The following is a 16108-nucleotide window of genomic DNA, read 5'->3' as shown; positions in this document are numbered from 1 at the left end:
GCGATGTATGGTGGTGTACTGACAGGAGGGAGGCGATGTATGGTGGTGTACTGACAGGAGGGAGGCGATGTATGGTGGTGTACTGACAGGAGGGAGGCGATGTATGGTGGTGTACTGACAGGAGGGAGGCGATGTATGGTGGTGTACTGACAGGAGGGAGGCGATGTATGGTGGTGTACTGACAGTAGGGAGGCGATGTATGGTTGTGTACTGACAGGAGGGAGGGGATGTATGGTGGTGTACTGACAGGAGGGAGGCGATGTATGGTGGTGTACTGACAGGAGGGAGGCGATGTATGGTGGTGTACTGACAGGAGGGAGGCGATGTATGGTGGTGTACTGACAGTAGGGAGGCGATGTATGGTGGTGTACTGACAGGAAGGAGGCGATGTATGGTGGTGTACTGACAGGAAGGAGGCGATGTATGGTGGTGTACTGACAGGAGGGAGGCGATGTATGGTGGTGTACTGACAGTAGGGAGGCGATGTATGGTGGTGTACTGACAGGAAGGAGGCGATGTATGGTGGTGTACTGACAGGAGGGAGGCGATGTATGGTGGTGTACTGACAGTAGGGAGGCGATGTATGGTGGTGTACTGACAGGAGGGAGGTGATGTATGGTGGTGTACTGACAGTAGGGAGGCGATGTATGGTGGTGTACTGATAGTAGGGAGGCGATGTATGGTGGTGTAATGACAGTAGGGAGGCGATGTATGGTGGTGTACTGACAGTAGGGAGGCGATGTATGGTGGTGTACTGACAGGAGGGAGGCGATGTATGGTGGTGTACTGACAGGAGGGAGGCGATGTATGGTGGTGTACTGACAGGAGGGAGGCGATGTATGGTGGTGTACTGACAGGAGGGAGGCGATGTATGGTGGTGTACTGACAGGAAGGAGGCGATGTATGGTGGTGTACTGACAGGAGGGAGGCGATGTACGGTGGTGTACTGACAGGAGGGAGGCGATGTACGGTGGTGTACTGACAGTAGGGAGGCGATGTATGGTGGTGTACTGACAGGAGGGAGGCGATGTATGGTGGTGTACTGACAGGAGGGAGGCGATGTATGGTGGTGTACGGACAGTAGGGAGGCGATGTATGGTGGTGTACTGACAGTAGGGAGGCGATGTATGGTGGTGTACTGACAGTAGGGAGGCGATGTATGGTGGTGTACTGACAGTAGGGAGGCGATGTATAGTGGTGTACTGACAGGAGGGAGGCGATGTATGGTGGTGTACTGGATATGGGGGGCAAAGGAGAGGTCAGAGTCCAGTGTGACCCCAAGGCATCGGGCATGCCGTCGGGGGGTTATGATGGTGCCAGACACTGGAATGGAGATGTTGAGGGGAGGTCGGTTAGAAGGTGGAAAGACAAGGAGGTCAGTTTTAGAGAGGTTTAGTTTGAGAAAAAGGGAGGACATAGTGTTAGAGACAGCGGACAGACAGTCAGTGATATTTTGGAGGAATGGTCCAGAGATCTCACGAGAGGAGGTGTATAGTTGGGTGTCGTCAGCATAGAGATGGTATTGGAGGCCGAATCTGTGGATGGTTTGTCCAATTGGGGCAGTATACATAGAGAAAAGAAGGGGACCAAGGACCGAGCCCTGGGGGACCCCAACAGTGAGAGGAAGTGGAGTAGAGAGAGAACCAGCAAAGGAGACACTCAAAGAGCGGTCAGAGAGGTAGGAAGAGAACCAGGAGAGAGCAGAGTCCTTTAGACCAATAGAGTGGAGCATAGTGAGAAGGAGATTATGGTCGACAGTGTCAAATGCAGCAGACAGGTCAAGGAGGATTAGTAGGGAGTAGTCACCTCTCGACTTTGCAGTCATCAGGTCATTTGTTACTTTTGTAAGGGCAGTTTCGGTCGAGTGTAGAGAGCGGAAACCAGACTGGAGGGGGTCGAGGAGTGAGTTGTCAGAGAGAAAGCGAGTAAGGCGGGAGTAGACCAGGCGTTCCAGTAATTTGGAGATGAAGGGGTGGTTTGAGACTGGTCGGTAGTTGGCAGCATCAGTTGGGTCCAGGGTTGGTTTTTTAAGCAGAGGGGATATAATGGAGTGTTTGAATGAGGAGGGAACAGTGCCAGAGGTTAGGGAGAGGTTGCAGATTGTGGTAAGGTGAGTAATGAGAGCTGGGGAAAGGGAGCGGAGGAGGTGAGAGGGGAGAGGGTCGCTGGCGCAGGTGGTAGGGCGGGCAGTGGAAAGGAGCCTGGAGACTTCTTCCTCTGTCGTTGGTTCTAGCGTAGATAGTGAGTAGGTGCTGGGTGCAGTGCTGACGAAACTGGGATCGGGGCTAACCATGCAGCTTTCAGAGATTTCTTTTCGAATGTGGTCGATTTTTTCTTTGAAATAGGCAGCTAGTTCTCCAGCAGTCAGGTCTGTCGCAGGGGCCTGTTCCTTGGGGCTGAGGAGGGAGTGAAAGGTCTCAAAGAGTTGTTTGGGGTTGTGGGATAGTGAGGAGACAAGGGAGGTGAAATAAACTTGTTTGGCATGGTGAAGGGCGAGGTTATATATTTTAAGCATGAATTTGAAGTGGAGGAAGTCTGCCGGCAGCTTTGACTTTCTCCACAGCCGCTCGGCGCACCTAGAGCACCGCCGGATGAAGCGCGTTTGGGACGTGAGCCAGGGTTGCCGTGGTCTGCGTTTGACGGCTCGCGTCACGGGCGGTGCCACTTCATCCAAGGCACGGCTGAGGGTGGTGTGGTAGTATTCGGCTGCCAGGTTAGGGCAGGGGAGGCGAGAGATGGGCGATAGGGAGGACTGAATAGTTTCGGCAAACTGTTTAGTGCGGACAGACTGGAGGTTCCTAGAGGTGCGATAGATAGGAGGGTCAGGAGAGATGCTAGGGTGCCTGATGGAGAAAGAGAGAAGGTTGTGATCTGAGAGTGGAAGTGGGGAGTTAGTAAAGTGAGAGGCAGAGCAGAGACGGAGGAAAACTAAATCGAGAGTGTTACCATCTCTGAGTGGGGGAGTCCGAGATTAGTGATAGGCCAAGGGAGGAGGTAAGTCAGCAGAAGACACATCAGGGGAGGCAGGAAGGGTAGAACTGACTTTAAAGTTCTGGCTACAGGACTTCAGCTGGGAGCGGCTTGTTACATTTCATATATATATATATATATATACAGCAGTACAGTAAGCTGACATCGGGGCTTGTTCTCTCTGTTATCAGCCGGTATCAGAGGATATATATACAGCAGTAGAGTAAGCTGACATTGTGGGTTGTTCTCTCTGTTATCAGCCGGTATCAGAGGATATATATATACAGCAGTACAGGGGTTGTGCTCTCTTATCAGCCGGTATCAGAGGATATATATATATACAGCAGTACAGGGGTTGCGCTCTCTGTTATCAGCCAGTATCAGAGGATATATATATACAGCAGTACAGGGGTTGCGCTCTCTGTTATCAGCCGGTATCAGAGGATATATATATCCAGCAGTACAGGGGTTGCGCTCTCTGTTATCAGCCGGTATCAGAGGATATATATATCCAGCAGTACAGGGGTTGCGCTCTCTGTTATCAGCCGGTATCAGAGGATATATATATATATACAGCAGTACAGGGGTTGCGCTCTCTGTTATCAGCCGGTATCAGAGGATATATATATACAGCAGTACAGGGGTTGCGCTCTCTGTTATCAGCCGGTACCCTGTGACCTCTCTCTCCTCAGGCCCCGATGGACGGCACGGAGATGAGCGGAAGGATATTAGCCGTCACCTGGGAGATCATCTACCTGCTGACCGGAGAGGTGAACTTCCCTCCATTCCTCCCATCTGTCTTGTATTTGTGCCATCCCTGAGCGTCTCCCTCCATCCACAGGAGTACACAGCAGTGAAGAAGACAGCGACTCCCATCATCCATCCTCACTCCCTGATCCAGAAGCTTCTAGAACTCACCAACAAGATGACGGAGCTGCTGACAGGAGAGGTGACTGCGGGGAATGTGGGGGGACATTCTAGCGGGGGGCTCTGGCTGATGACTGGATATTGTGTTGTCAGGTTCCTATAAGGTGTCAGGATGTGGCCGTCTATTTCTCCATGGAGGAGTGGGAGTATGTAGAGGGCCGGCGGGATGTGTACGGGGCCGCCATGCTGGAGGCGGGGCCACCAGGTAAGAGGGGTGGGAGTATGTAGAGGGATGTGTACGGGGCCGCCATGCTGGAGGCGGGGTCACCAGGTAAGAGGAGTGGGAGGATGTAGAGGGATGTGTACGGGGCCGCCATGCTGGAGGCGGGGTCACCAGGTAAGAGGAGTGGGAGTATGTAGAGGGATGTGTACGGGGCCGCCATGCTGGAGGCGGGGTCACCAGGTAAGAGGAGTGGGAGTATGTAGAGGGATGTGTACGGGGCCGCCATGCTGGAGGCGGGGTCACCAGGTAAGAGGAGTGGGAGTATGTAGAGGGCCGGCGGGATGTGTACGGGGCCGCCATGCTGGAGGCGGGGTCACCAGGTAAGAGGAGTGGGAGTATGTAGAGGGATGTGTACGGGGCCGCCATGCTGGAGGCGGGGTCACCAGGTAAGAGGAGTGGGAGGATGTAGAGGGATGTGTACGGGGCCGCCATGCTGGAGGCGGGGTCACCAGGTAAGAGGAGTGGGGGGATGTAGAGGGCCGGCGGGATGTGTACGGGGCCGCCATGCTGGAGGCGGGGTCACCAGGTAAGAGGAGTGGGAGGATGTAGAGGGATGTGTACGGGGCCGCCATGCTGGAGGCGGGGTCACCAGGTAAGAGGAGTGGGAGGATGTAGAGGGCCGGCGGGATGTGTACGGGGCCGCCATGCTGGAGGCGGGGTCACCAGGTAAGAGGGGTGGGAGGATGTAGAGGGATGTGTATGTGGCCGCCATGCTGGAGGCGGGGTCACCAGGTAAGAGGAGTGGGAGTATGTAGAGGGCCGGCGGGATGTGTACGGGGCCGCCATGCTGGAGGCGGGGTCACCAGGTAAGAGGAGTGGGGGGATGTAGAGGGCCGGCGGGATGTGTACGGGGCCGCCATGCTGGAGGCGGGGTCACCAGGTAAGAGGAGTGGGAGGATGTAGAGGGATGTGTACGGGGCCGCCATGCTGGAGGCGGGGTCACCAGGTAAGAGGAGTGGGAGGATGTAGAGGGCCGGCGGGATGTGTACGGGGCCGCCATGCTGAAGGCGGGGCCACCAGGTAAGAGGAGTGGGAGTATGTAGAGGGCCGGCGGGATGTGTACGGGGCCGCCATGCTGGAGGCGGGGCCACCAGGTAAGAGGAGTGGGAGGATGTAGAGGGATGTGTACGGGGCCGCCATGCTGGAGGCGGGGCCACCAGGTAAGAGGAGTGGGAGTATGTAGAGGGCCGGCGGGATGTGTACGCGGCCGCCATGCTGGAGGCGGGGTCACCAGGTAAGAGGACTGGGAGGATGTAGAGGGATGTGTACGGGGCCGCCATGCTGGAGGCGGGGTCACCAGGTAAGAGGAGTGGGAGTATGTAGAGGGCCGGCGGGATGTGTATGTGGCCGCCATGCTGGAGGCGGGGTCACCAGGTAAGAGGAGTGGCAGTATGTAGAGGGATGTGTACGCGGCCGCCATGCTGGAGGCGGGGTCACCAGGTAAGAGGAGTGGGAGTATGTAGAGGGCCGGCGGGATGTGTACGGGGCCGCCATGCTGGAGGCGGGGCCACCAGGTAAGAGGAGTGGGAGTATGTAGAGGGATGTGTACGGGGCCGCCATGCTGGAGGCGGGGCCACCAGGTAAGAGGAGTGGGAGTATGTAGAGGGATGTGTACGGGGCCGCCATGCTGGAGGCGGGGTCACCAGGTAAGAGGAGTGGGAGGATGTAGAGGGATGTGTACGGGGCCGCCATGCTGGAGGCGGGGTCACCAGGTAAGAGGAGTGGGAGTATGTAGAGGGCCGGCGGGATGTGTACGGGGCCGCCATGCTGGAGGCGGGGCCACCAGGTAAGAGGAGTGGGAGTATGTAGAGGGCCGGCGGGATGTGTACGGGGCCGCCATGCTGGAGGCGGGGTCACCAGGTAAGAGGAGTGGGGGTATGTAGAGGGATGTGTACGCGGCCGCCATGATGGAGGCGGGGTCACCAGGTAAGAGGAGTGGGAGGATGTAGAGGGCCGGCGGGATGTGTACGGGGCCGCCATGCTGGAGGCGGGGTCACCAGGTAAGAGGAGTGGGAGGATGTAGAGGGATGTGTACGGGGCCGCCATGCTGGAGGCGGGGTCACCAGGTAAGAGGAGTGGGAGTATGTAGAGGGATGTGTACGCGGCCGCCATGCTGGAGGCGGGGTCACCAGGTAAAAGGAGTGGGAGGATGTAGAGGGATGTGTACGCGGCCGCCATGCTGGAGGCGGGGCCACCAGGTAAGAGGAGTGGGAGTATGTAGAGGGCCGGCGGGATGTGTACGGGGCCGCCATGCTGGAGGCGGGGTCACCAGGTAAGAGGAGTGGGAGGATGTAGAGGGATGTGTACGCGGCCGCCATGCTGGAGGCGGGGTCACCAGGTAAGAGGAGTGGGAGTATGTAGAGGGCCGGCGGGATGTGTACGGGGCCGCCATGCTGGAGGCGGGGTCACCAGGTAAGAGGAGTGGGAGTATGTAGAGGGATGTGTACGGGGCCGCCATGCTGGAGGCGGGGTCACCAGGTAAGAGGAGTGGGAGTATGTAGAGGGCCGGCGGGATGTGTACGCGGCCGCCATGCTGGAGGCGGGGTCACCAGGTAAGAGGAGTGGGAGTATGTAGAGGGATGTGTACGGGGCCGCCATGCTGGAGGCGGGGTCACCAGGTAAGAGGAGTGGGAGTATGTAGAGGGCCGGCGGGATGTGTACGCGGCCGCCATGCTGGAGGCGGGGTCACCAGGTAAGAGGAGTGGGAGTATGTAGAGGGATGTGTACGCGGCTGCCATGATGGAGGCTGGGTCACCAGGTAAAAGGAGTGGGAGTATGTAGAGGGCCGGCGGGATGTGTACGCGGCCGCCATGCTGGAGGCGGGGCCACCAGGTAAGAGGAGTGGGAGGATGTAGAGGTACGCGGCCGCCATGCTGGAAGGACTCCCACCCGCGGGGTCACCAGGTATGAGGTCACCTACGTTCTCCCATCACTGTGTGTCTCCACAGATGGTGCCGGGAGGAGAAACCCCCCAGAGAGATGTCCCCGTCCTCCATATTCCCAGAACCGTCCAGAGGAAGATGTCCCGGAGAACCAGCAGGTAGATGGCGCTGAGCTCTGGTCCTGCTCTATCTACGGGGTGGAGCTCTCTGCTTCTGCTCTATATAGTGGGTGGAGCTCTCTGGTCCTGCTCTATATTGGGGGTGGAGCTCTCTGGTCCTCCTCTATATAGGGGGTGGAGCTCTTTTCCTCTGTATAGGGGGTGGAGCTCTGTGGTTCTGCGCTATATAGGGGGTGGGGCTCTCTTCTCCTGCAGTCATAGATGTCGGCGGTCGGTTAGATTTCCCGCGCCTCCACCATATTGTACTGAATTCTTCCATATGACACATCAGGGTGAAGATGATATTAAAGTGGAGGTAGAAGAAGAGAGGATGAGGGGCGATCACCCGTGGAAGAGTGAGGTGGAGGAGGACGTTCCCGCAGGTAGGTGATGATGAGCTGGGGGTAATTAAAAGGGTTTTGCCGCTTTGTTCTTCCTGGTTCCTGCTGACTAGGTCATGTGACTGCTGCAGCCAATCACCGGCCACAGCAGGGACTTCTTTTAGCCAGTGATTGGCTGCTGCAGTCACATGACCTGGTCAGCACCAACCATGAAGCACAAAGCGGTTGTGCAGCCATTAGAAGTGTTGTGAAGCCCTTATAACATTCAGTCCCTCCTCGGAGCGCCGTTGTTTCTGTGATCTCTATGGGGCAGTAAAGTGCGCTGCTCTTTATTCTGCGGTCGCTGTGATTACGGTGATAACAGGTTTATAACGTTTTGTTTGGCCTCTTAGTAAAAATACCTTATTTCAAACCCAACCTGCTTTCCAGGGTTCTGAGCCCGAGACTTTTATATCTCCGAGGGCTCCTTGTGTTTGTGGAGCAGCCGGTAGTACTTACCAGCACTATTCGGGGTAGGTAGATTGTTTGTGGAGTCGGGGTTGTCACAGATGACGGGGTTTGTGGGTCCGACAGTCACCTACCTGTGAGGCACCCAGGGGCAGACTGGAAGGTTGTTTTTGTTTTTTTTCCCCTATGAGCTGCTGCGCACAGGATTTCTTAAGAGTGTACATAGCATATCTCTAATTTCAGCGGGACAGGAGAAGAAGCTACCTGCTGGGCTTCACATGACTGTCAGCTTTCTCTGTGTTCTTCTCGGCTCCTCTCTGACTGAACTGCTCACTCCATTCTGCCTCTTCATTTCCCTCTTCTAAAACTGTTTATCATTAAAAAAAAACTACGCGACTTGAAATGAGACGAACCCCCCACTTTTTTCTCACTCCCTCACTCCAGGGGCTTGTCACAGCTCAGCTCAAACTAACTGATTTACGACAGTGCCTAAACAACCATAACTCTTTAGTTTTAGTTTGCTGACTCCCTCTTCTTATAAAATGAAGTCCAGCATAACTACCTTGTGTTAAATGAATTGGTGGTTAGAACAGTTGCTCTTAACGTGCAGGTAAGGTACGATAATTCTGTTGTGCCAGTCCAGGTCACTACACCAGCCGCCACATGAATAACACTTCTGGGTTTTGCATTACTTAAAAGTCCAAGGACAACTAATAAAGTTTAAAGATTTATTCTAGGAACGGTCCGCAGTGATTATATAGAAATATGCCAAAGGAAATATTTACAGAAGGGGCGGAGTTACAAATACACAAAAAGGGAGAGAATAATAGGAAATCCCAGTCTATGAAGGCGCTCCCAATCATCTGGTGCCTGGATGGGGGGGACAGGCCGGCATTAGATGCCGCTCCTGGCTCCGTCCATTTGGGGAGGGGATTCCCCTTAGTTCTAGAGCATCTTTGAGTCACCCCTGTGCCGTCCTTCCTTTAGACATCACTGATGGGAGGGCTGAGTGATGAAAACCCAATGTAGCATGTGGCCATATTCCCCTGGAGGCCCTACAGTAGGGGAGCTACGGCCGCCATGTGTCATGTAGTCACCTACAAGTGGATACCAGACATGTCATGCTACAGGTGATTAGCTTCATGGTTCTGTGGGCATCGGGGGGAATGAACTGCGTCCGCGGGACCCTCACAGGTCCAAGAATATAACCGCTGTTGGGCTGGGACCTTCAGATGACCCATAGTCCTGCCATTAATAACAGTATGACCCCACAAGGTCTGATCAGTTATCACCACAGCAAAGGGCTTCCTTGCTGGTCCCAAGAAGAGGACATCAAAGACCCCTCTGGTGCAGAACAGCAGGAAGTACACGGAACCTTCTGCTAGATCCACTCAGCTTTCCCCAGACCAGAAAGGGGCAGATTAACATGGAGAGATGGGTGACGGTGACCAGCACCATTTTATTACCAGGGGAACAAAAAAACCTGCTCTTCTGGCGTCCAGGCTTTGTGTGTGTGTGTGTGTGTGTGTGTGTGTGTGTGTGTGTACGTGTGTGTGTGTGTGTGTACGTGTGTGTGTGTGTGTGTACGTGTGTGTGTGTGTGTGTACGTGTACGTGTACGTGTACTTTTTTAACAAGCTTATTTAACCTCTCTACATGTCCCCATAGAGAACGTGGTATATGCTATTTAGTAATTGTGAAGCACTATTAAGCACAGACAAGACTTAAAGGGGTTGTCCCGCGGCAGCAAGTGGGGTATACACTTCTGTATGGCCATATTAATGCACTTTGTAATGTACATCGTGCATTTAATATGAGCCATACAGAAGTTATTCACTTACCTGCTCCATTGCTAGCGTCCTCGTTGCCATGGAGCCGTCTAATTTCGGTGTCTTCTTGCTGTGCGGTCTTCTCCCTTTGGCTCGGCACCATCTGCGTTTTGGCTCCGCCCCCTTGTACGCGTCATCGCGTAGCTCTGCCCCATGACGTGTGCTGGTTGCAGCCTCCTGATTGGCTGGAATGTGCTCATTGACTTACAGACAGCAGCTTTATATACAGGCACATGATCTAATTACAAGAATTCATTACATTTATCACCATTAGTCAAAGAAACATAAACATGCAAGATAAGGAATTTAACATCTAAATTGCTGAAGGGAAAGCAGTGCAGGCGCAGTAGAATCCTATATGATGAACTGCTCTGAATACGAAGGTGCAATAATTGTTTAGAGAGAGACAGGAGAGCAGGCGCAATGACCCCAGACATTCAGTCTTGGACCCCGGAAATGGGCGAATCAGCGAAGTACCTTTTATTCTTCAATACATTTTAGCAAATCTTGGGGAAAAAAAAGATTACAAAATAGTTGACACAGAAGATGGCTACATGCTCACAAAATGGCTGCACATAAGATAAAACAGAGTCCTATTCATTTCACTAACAGGCCCCCCTTTTGCGACTGCTTCATCATGCTACCCAGCCCCTCCCCCATACCATCAATGACATGACCTCGTCCCTCATCCCAAACACGTGATCTAACCACTAGGGAATGTGTTGCCTGACCAGGGAGATGGAGGTCCCAAGGAGCCATCCATGGTCCTCTCATTACACCCACGTTGGGTGGTCCCAGCTCGTCCCCAAGGCCTCTATACTACCCCTGGGTCTGAGAGCGGAGGAGTCATGTCTGCTGCATGCTGGGATAGATGATGAAGCCTGACACAACCATCTAGTTGTATCTGAGATGGATTTCACCTACACAACATACATAAACTACAAATCCGTGTAATAACGGACCGTGAGCCAATTATTGTACAAATACTAGACCCGGTCTGCACTGAATGCCACAGCTAAGGAATATACAAGTTTACCCCTATACTACAAAGTATGCGGAAAATAAGAAAAAACCAAGAATACAGGGAACTACGGACCGGGAAGTCAGACTGTCAGGAGGAAATAACAAATACCGCAAGACTTCGTACATCTGTGATCCAATACCATCAATGGTAGCCCTGCTCTGTAGAGCAGCATCCTAGGTACCTTGTACATCCCCCAGTAACATGTCTAAGGTCTATAAGGCAGCATTAAGGGCTCCTGCCATGTCACATGATATATCATTTATTACCCTACCACTAGTTATAGCCAGCCCTCAGACCACCACTAGTGATGCTCCCAGCTATTACTGCACTATTACTCCGCAGTGTGGACGGTCTATAAGGCAGCAGTAAGGGCTCCTGCCATGTCACATGATATATCATTTATTACCCTACCACTAGTTATAGCCAGTCCCCCCCCCCCCCCCACTAGTGATGCTCCCAGCTATTACTGCACTATTACTCCGCAGTGTGGGGGTCTATAAGGCAGCATTAAGGGCTCCTGCCATGTCACATGATATACCATTTATTACCCAACCACTAGTTATAGCCAGCCCCCCCCCCCCCCCCACCACCACCACTAGTGATGCTCCCAGCTATTACTGCACTATTACTCAGCAGTGTGGACGGTCTATAAGGCAGCATTAAGGGCTCCTGTCATATCACATGATATACCATTTATTACCCTACCACTAGTTATAGCCAGTCCCCCCCACCACCACTAGTGATGCTCCCAGCTATTACTGCACTATTACTCAGCAGTGTGGGGGTCTATAAGGCAGCATTAAGGGCTCCTGCCATGTCACATGATATACCATTTATTACCCTACCACTAGTTATAGCCAGTGCCCCCCACTAGTGATGCTCCCAGCTATTACTGCACTATTACTCAGCAGTGTGGGGGTCTATAAGGCAGCATTAAGGGCTCCTGCCATGTCACATGATATATCATTTATTACCCTACCACTAGTTATAGCCAGTGCCCCCCACTAGTGATGCTCCCAGCTATTACTGCACTATTACTCAGCAGTGTGGGGGTCTATAAGGCAGCATTAAGGGCTCCTGCCATATCACATGATATATCATTTATTACCCTGCCACTAGTTATAGCCAGTGCCCCCCACTAGTGATGCTCCCAGCTATTACTGCACTATTACTCAGCAGTGTGGACGGTCTATAAGGCAGCATTAAGGGCTCCTGCCATATCACATGATATATCATTTATTACCCTACCACTAGTTATAGCCAGTCCCCCCCCCCCCCACTAGTGATGCTCCCAGCTATTACTGCACTATTACTCAGCAGTGTGGACGGTCTATAAGGCAGCATTAAGGGCTCCCGCCATGTCACATGATATACCATTTATTACCCTACCACTAGTTATAGCCAGCCCCCCCCCCCCCACTAGTGATGCTCCCAGCTATTACTGCACTATTACTCAGCAGTGTGGGGGTCTATAAGGCAGCATTAAGAGCTCCTGCCATGTCACATGATATACCATTTATTACCCTACCACTAGTTATAGCCAGTCCCCCCCCCCCCCCACTAGTGATGCTCCCAGCTATTACTGCACTATTACTCCGCAGTGTGGACGGTCTATAAGGCAGCATTAAGGGCTCCTGCCATATCACATGATATACCATTTATTACCCTACCACTAGTTATAGCCACCCCCCCCCCCCCCACTAGTGATGCTCCCAGCTATTACTGCACTATTACTCAGCAGTGTGGGGGTCTATAAGGCAGCATTAAGGGCGCCTGCCATATCACATGATATACCATTTATTACCCTGCCACTAGTTATAGCCAGTCCCCCCCCCCCCCCCCCCCACTAGTGATGCTCCCAGCTATTACTGCACTATTACTCAGCAGTGTGGGGGTCTATAAGGCAGCATTAAGGGCTCCTGCCATGTCACATGATATATCATTTATTACCCTGCCACTAGTTATAGCCAGTCCCCTCCCCCCCCCCCACTAGTGATGCTCCCAGCTATTACTGCACTATTACTCAGCAGTGTGGACGGTCTATAAGGCAGCATTAAGGGCTCCTGCCATGTCACATGATATGTCATTTATTACCCTGCCACTAGTTATAGCCAGTGCCCCCCACTAGTGATGCTCCCAGCTATTACTGCACTATTACTCAGCAGTGTGGGGGTCTATAAGGCAGCATTAAGGGCTCCTGCCATGTCACATGATATGTCATTTATTACCCTACCACTAGTTATAGCCACACCCCCCCCCCCCCCCCACTAGTGATGCTCCCAGCTATTACTGCACTATTACTCAGCAGTGTGGACGGTCTATAAGGTAGCATTAAGGGCTCCTGCCATGTCACATGATATACCATTTATTACCCTACCACTAGTTATCGCCAGTCCCCCCCCCCCCCCCACTAGTGATGCTCCCAGCTATTACTGCACTATTACTCAGCAGTGTGGATGGTGTATAAGGCAGCATTAAGGGCTCCTGCCATGTCACATGATATACCATTTATTACCCTACCACTAGTTATAGCCAGTCCCTAGACCCCACTAGTGATGCTCCCAGCTATTACTGCACTATTACTCAGCAGTGTGGGGGTCTATAAGGCAGCATTAAGGGCTCCTGCCATATCACATGATATACCATTTATTACCCTGCCACTAGTTATAACCAGTCCCCCCCACTAGTGATGCTCCCAGCTATTACTGCACTATTACTCAGCAGTGTGGGGGTCTATAGGGTAGCATTAAGGGCTCCTGCCATATCACATGATATACCATTTATTACCCTACCACTAGTTATAGCCACCCCCCCCCCCACTAGTGATGCTCCCAGCTATTACTGTACTATTACTCCGCAGTACTTCATGATTTCTACCACACATAATGCCCCAATTCTTCTCTAACCTCTTCTTCTCACCCATGGTGCTATAACCATAACCTATAGGACATGCACAGTCTAGCAGGTATTCGACTCTCTCTCGGATGTAGACTCGCATACAGCGGTTGGCGTGGACCCAATTATCTTTCCTTTTCATTAGACTGAAGTAACAGTCTGTAACTGGATCTGGTGGGATCCATCGAATCTCTGTTCCCAACCTTTTCCCAATACTGTATGTCCTTCTGAGGAACCCAGCCACCTGAAAACACAACTTTAAGTCTGGATCTGGAATCGGGGAAAAGTGACAGTTAAGTCTTATCATAAAACCATCACATGGGAGTGAGATTCTCCTGCCGGGACCGGAGTAAGATGGGACTGGTCTCAGCAAGAGAAACAAAGGGATCTTCTGGATGTGAGACCTTCTAAGGGCTAACGAAAAGACATGATGTCATAGCGAGCTTGTGAACCTTCATCAGGCTGATGGAGGAGATCCGAAGACACATATTATATACAGTCACGTTTTGCTTCACTGGCTAACACAGTACTAAACCTTTCTTGTGTTACCTAATAGGGACTGGAGAAGCTATAGGCCTATTACAGGGTTCCTACCAAACCACACCTCCTAGGGACTCTACTCAGTCTGGTGAACCTGAAAACACCAAACAGTACAAAACAATAAAAACAACTGCATAAAAGGGAACAAACTCTCCCTAACATACTAAAACGGGGGGACCTGCCTAACCAGCAGATTAACCGTCCTGACAAGGACGAACCTGACCTCGTACCTCGGCCACTAGTTAACCCTTTGAGGGATAGGGAAATAACTAGAGATGAGCGAGCACCAAAATGCTCGGGTGCTCGTTACTTGGGACGAACTTCCCGCGATGCTCGAGGGTTCGTTTCGAGTAACGAACCCCATTGAAGTCAATGGGCGACCCGAGCATTTTTGTATTTCGCCGATGCTCGCTAAGGTTTCCATTTGTGAAAATCTGGGCAATTCAAGAAAATGATGGGAACGACACAGAAACGGATAGGGCAGACGAGGGGCTACATGTTGGGCTGCATCTCAAGTTCCCAGGTCCCACTATTAAGCCACAATAGCGGCAAGAGTGGGCCCCCCCCCCTCCCAAAAACTTTTACTTCTGAAAAGCCCTCATTAGCAATGCATACCTTAGCTAAGCACCACACTACCTCCAACAAAGCACAATCACTGCCTGCATGACACTCCACTGCCACTTCTCCTGGGTTACATGCTGCCCAACCCCCCCCCCCTTCCCCCGCACGACCCAGTGTCCACAGCATACACCAAAGTGTCCCTGCCCAGCCTTCAGCTGCCCTCATACCACACCACCCTCATGTCTATTTATAAGTGCGTCTGCCATGAGGAGGAACCGCAGGCACACACTGCTGAGGGTTGGCACGGCTAGGCAGCGACCCTCTTTAAAAGGGGCGGGGCGATAGCCTACAATGCTGTACAGAAGCAATGAGAAATATAATCCTGTGCCACCGCCATCAGGAGCTGCACACGTGGGCATAGCAATGGGGAACCTATGTGCCACACACTATTCATTCTGTCAAGGTGTCTGCATGCCCCAGTCAGACCGCGGTTTTTTATAAATAGTCACAGGCAGGTACAACTCCGCAATGGGAATTCCGTGTGCACCCACAGCATGGGTGGCTCCCTGGAACCCACCGGCTGTACATAAATGTATCCCATTGCAGTGCCCATCACAGCTGAGGTAACGTCAGATTAAATGCAGGTGGGCTTCGGCCCACACTGCATGCCCCAGTCAGACTGGGGTTCTTTAGAAGTGGACACATGTAGTTACAACTCCGTGTGGACCGACAGCATGGGTGGGTGCCAGGAAGCCACCGGCGGTACATAAATATATCCCATTGCAGTGCCCAGCACAGCTGATGTAACGTCAGCTGTAATGCAGGTGGGCTAAAAATTAATTGGATTACACTGTAGGCGAGGGCCCCAAAAAATTGCTGTATCAACTGTACTAATGTACCTCAGAAAAATTGCCCATGCCCAACCAAGAGGGGCAGGTGAAACCCATTAATGGCTTTGGTTAATGTGGCTTAATTGGTAACTAGGCCTGGAGGCAGCCCAGTTAAAATAAAAATTGGTTCAGGTGAAAGTTTCAACGCTTTAATGAGCATTGAAACGTATAAAAATTGTTTACTAAAATTATATGAGTGAGCCTTGTGGGCCTAAGAAAAATTGCCCGTTCAGGTTGATTACGTGAGGTTTCAGGAGGAGGAGCAGGAGGAGGAGGAGGAATATTAGACACAGATTGATGAAGCAGAAATGTCCCCGTTTTGGATGGTGATAGAGAACGATGCTTCCATCCGCGGGTGCAGCCTACGTATTGCTTAGGTATCGCTGCTGTCCGCTGGTGGAGAAGAGAAGTCTGGGGAAATC

The 16108-nt window shown here is 52.4% G+C and overlaps 2 protein-coding genes across 2 annotated transcripts in view; both read left to right on the top strand.

Annotated features, from left to right (window-relative positions):
* The first annotated feature begins 3960 nt into the window (after positions 1-3960).
* LOC136617574 (gastrula zinc finger protein XlCGF57.1-like) overlaps positions 3961-16108 on the top strand; it is a 103554-nt gene continuing 91406 nt past the window's right edge. Inside the window, exon 1 of the mRNA XM_066594270.1 lies at positions 3961-4102. Within this exon, the coding sequence (XP_066450367.1) occupies positions 4030-4102 (73 nt within the window). The 5' untranslated portion in view covers positions 3961-4029. The remainder of the gene's footprint in view (positions 4103-16108) is intronic.
* LOC136617321 (uncharacterized) overlaps positions 6853-16108 on the top strand; it is a 177770-nt gene continuing 168514 nt past the window's right edge. The window contains exon 1 of the mRNA XM_066594249.1: positions 6853-7160. The gene's annotated coding sequence lies outside the window, so the exon portion shown is untranslated. The remainder of the gene's footprint in view (positions 7161-16108) is intronic.

This window comes from Eleutherodactylus coqui, chromosome 1 (assembly GCF_035609145.1).
Source record: "Eleutherodactylus coqui strain aEleCoq1 chromosome 1, aEleCoq1.hap1, whole genome shotgun sequence".
Classification (NCBI taxonomy): domain Eukaryota; kingdom Metazoa; phylum Chordata; class Amphibia; order Anura; family Eleutherodactylidae; genus Eleutherodactylus; species Eleutherodactylus coqui.
This window is presented reverse-complemented; position numbering and strand designations above follow the sequence as displayed.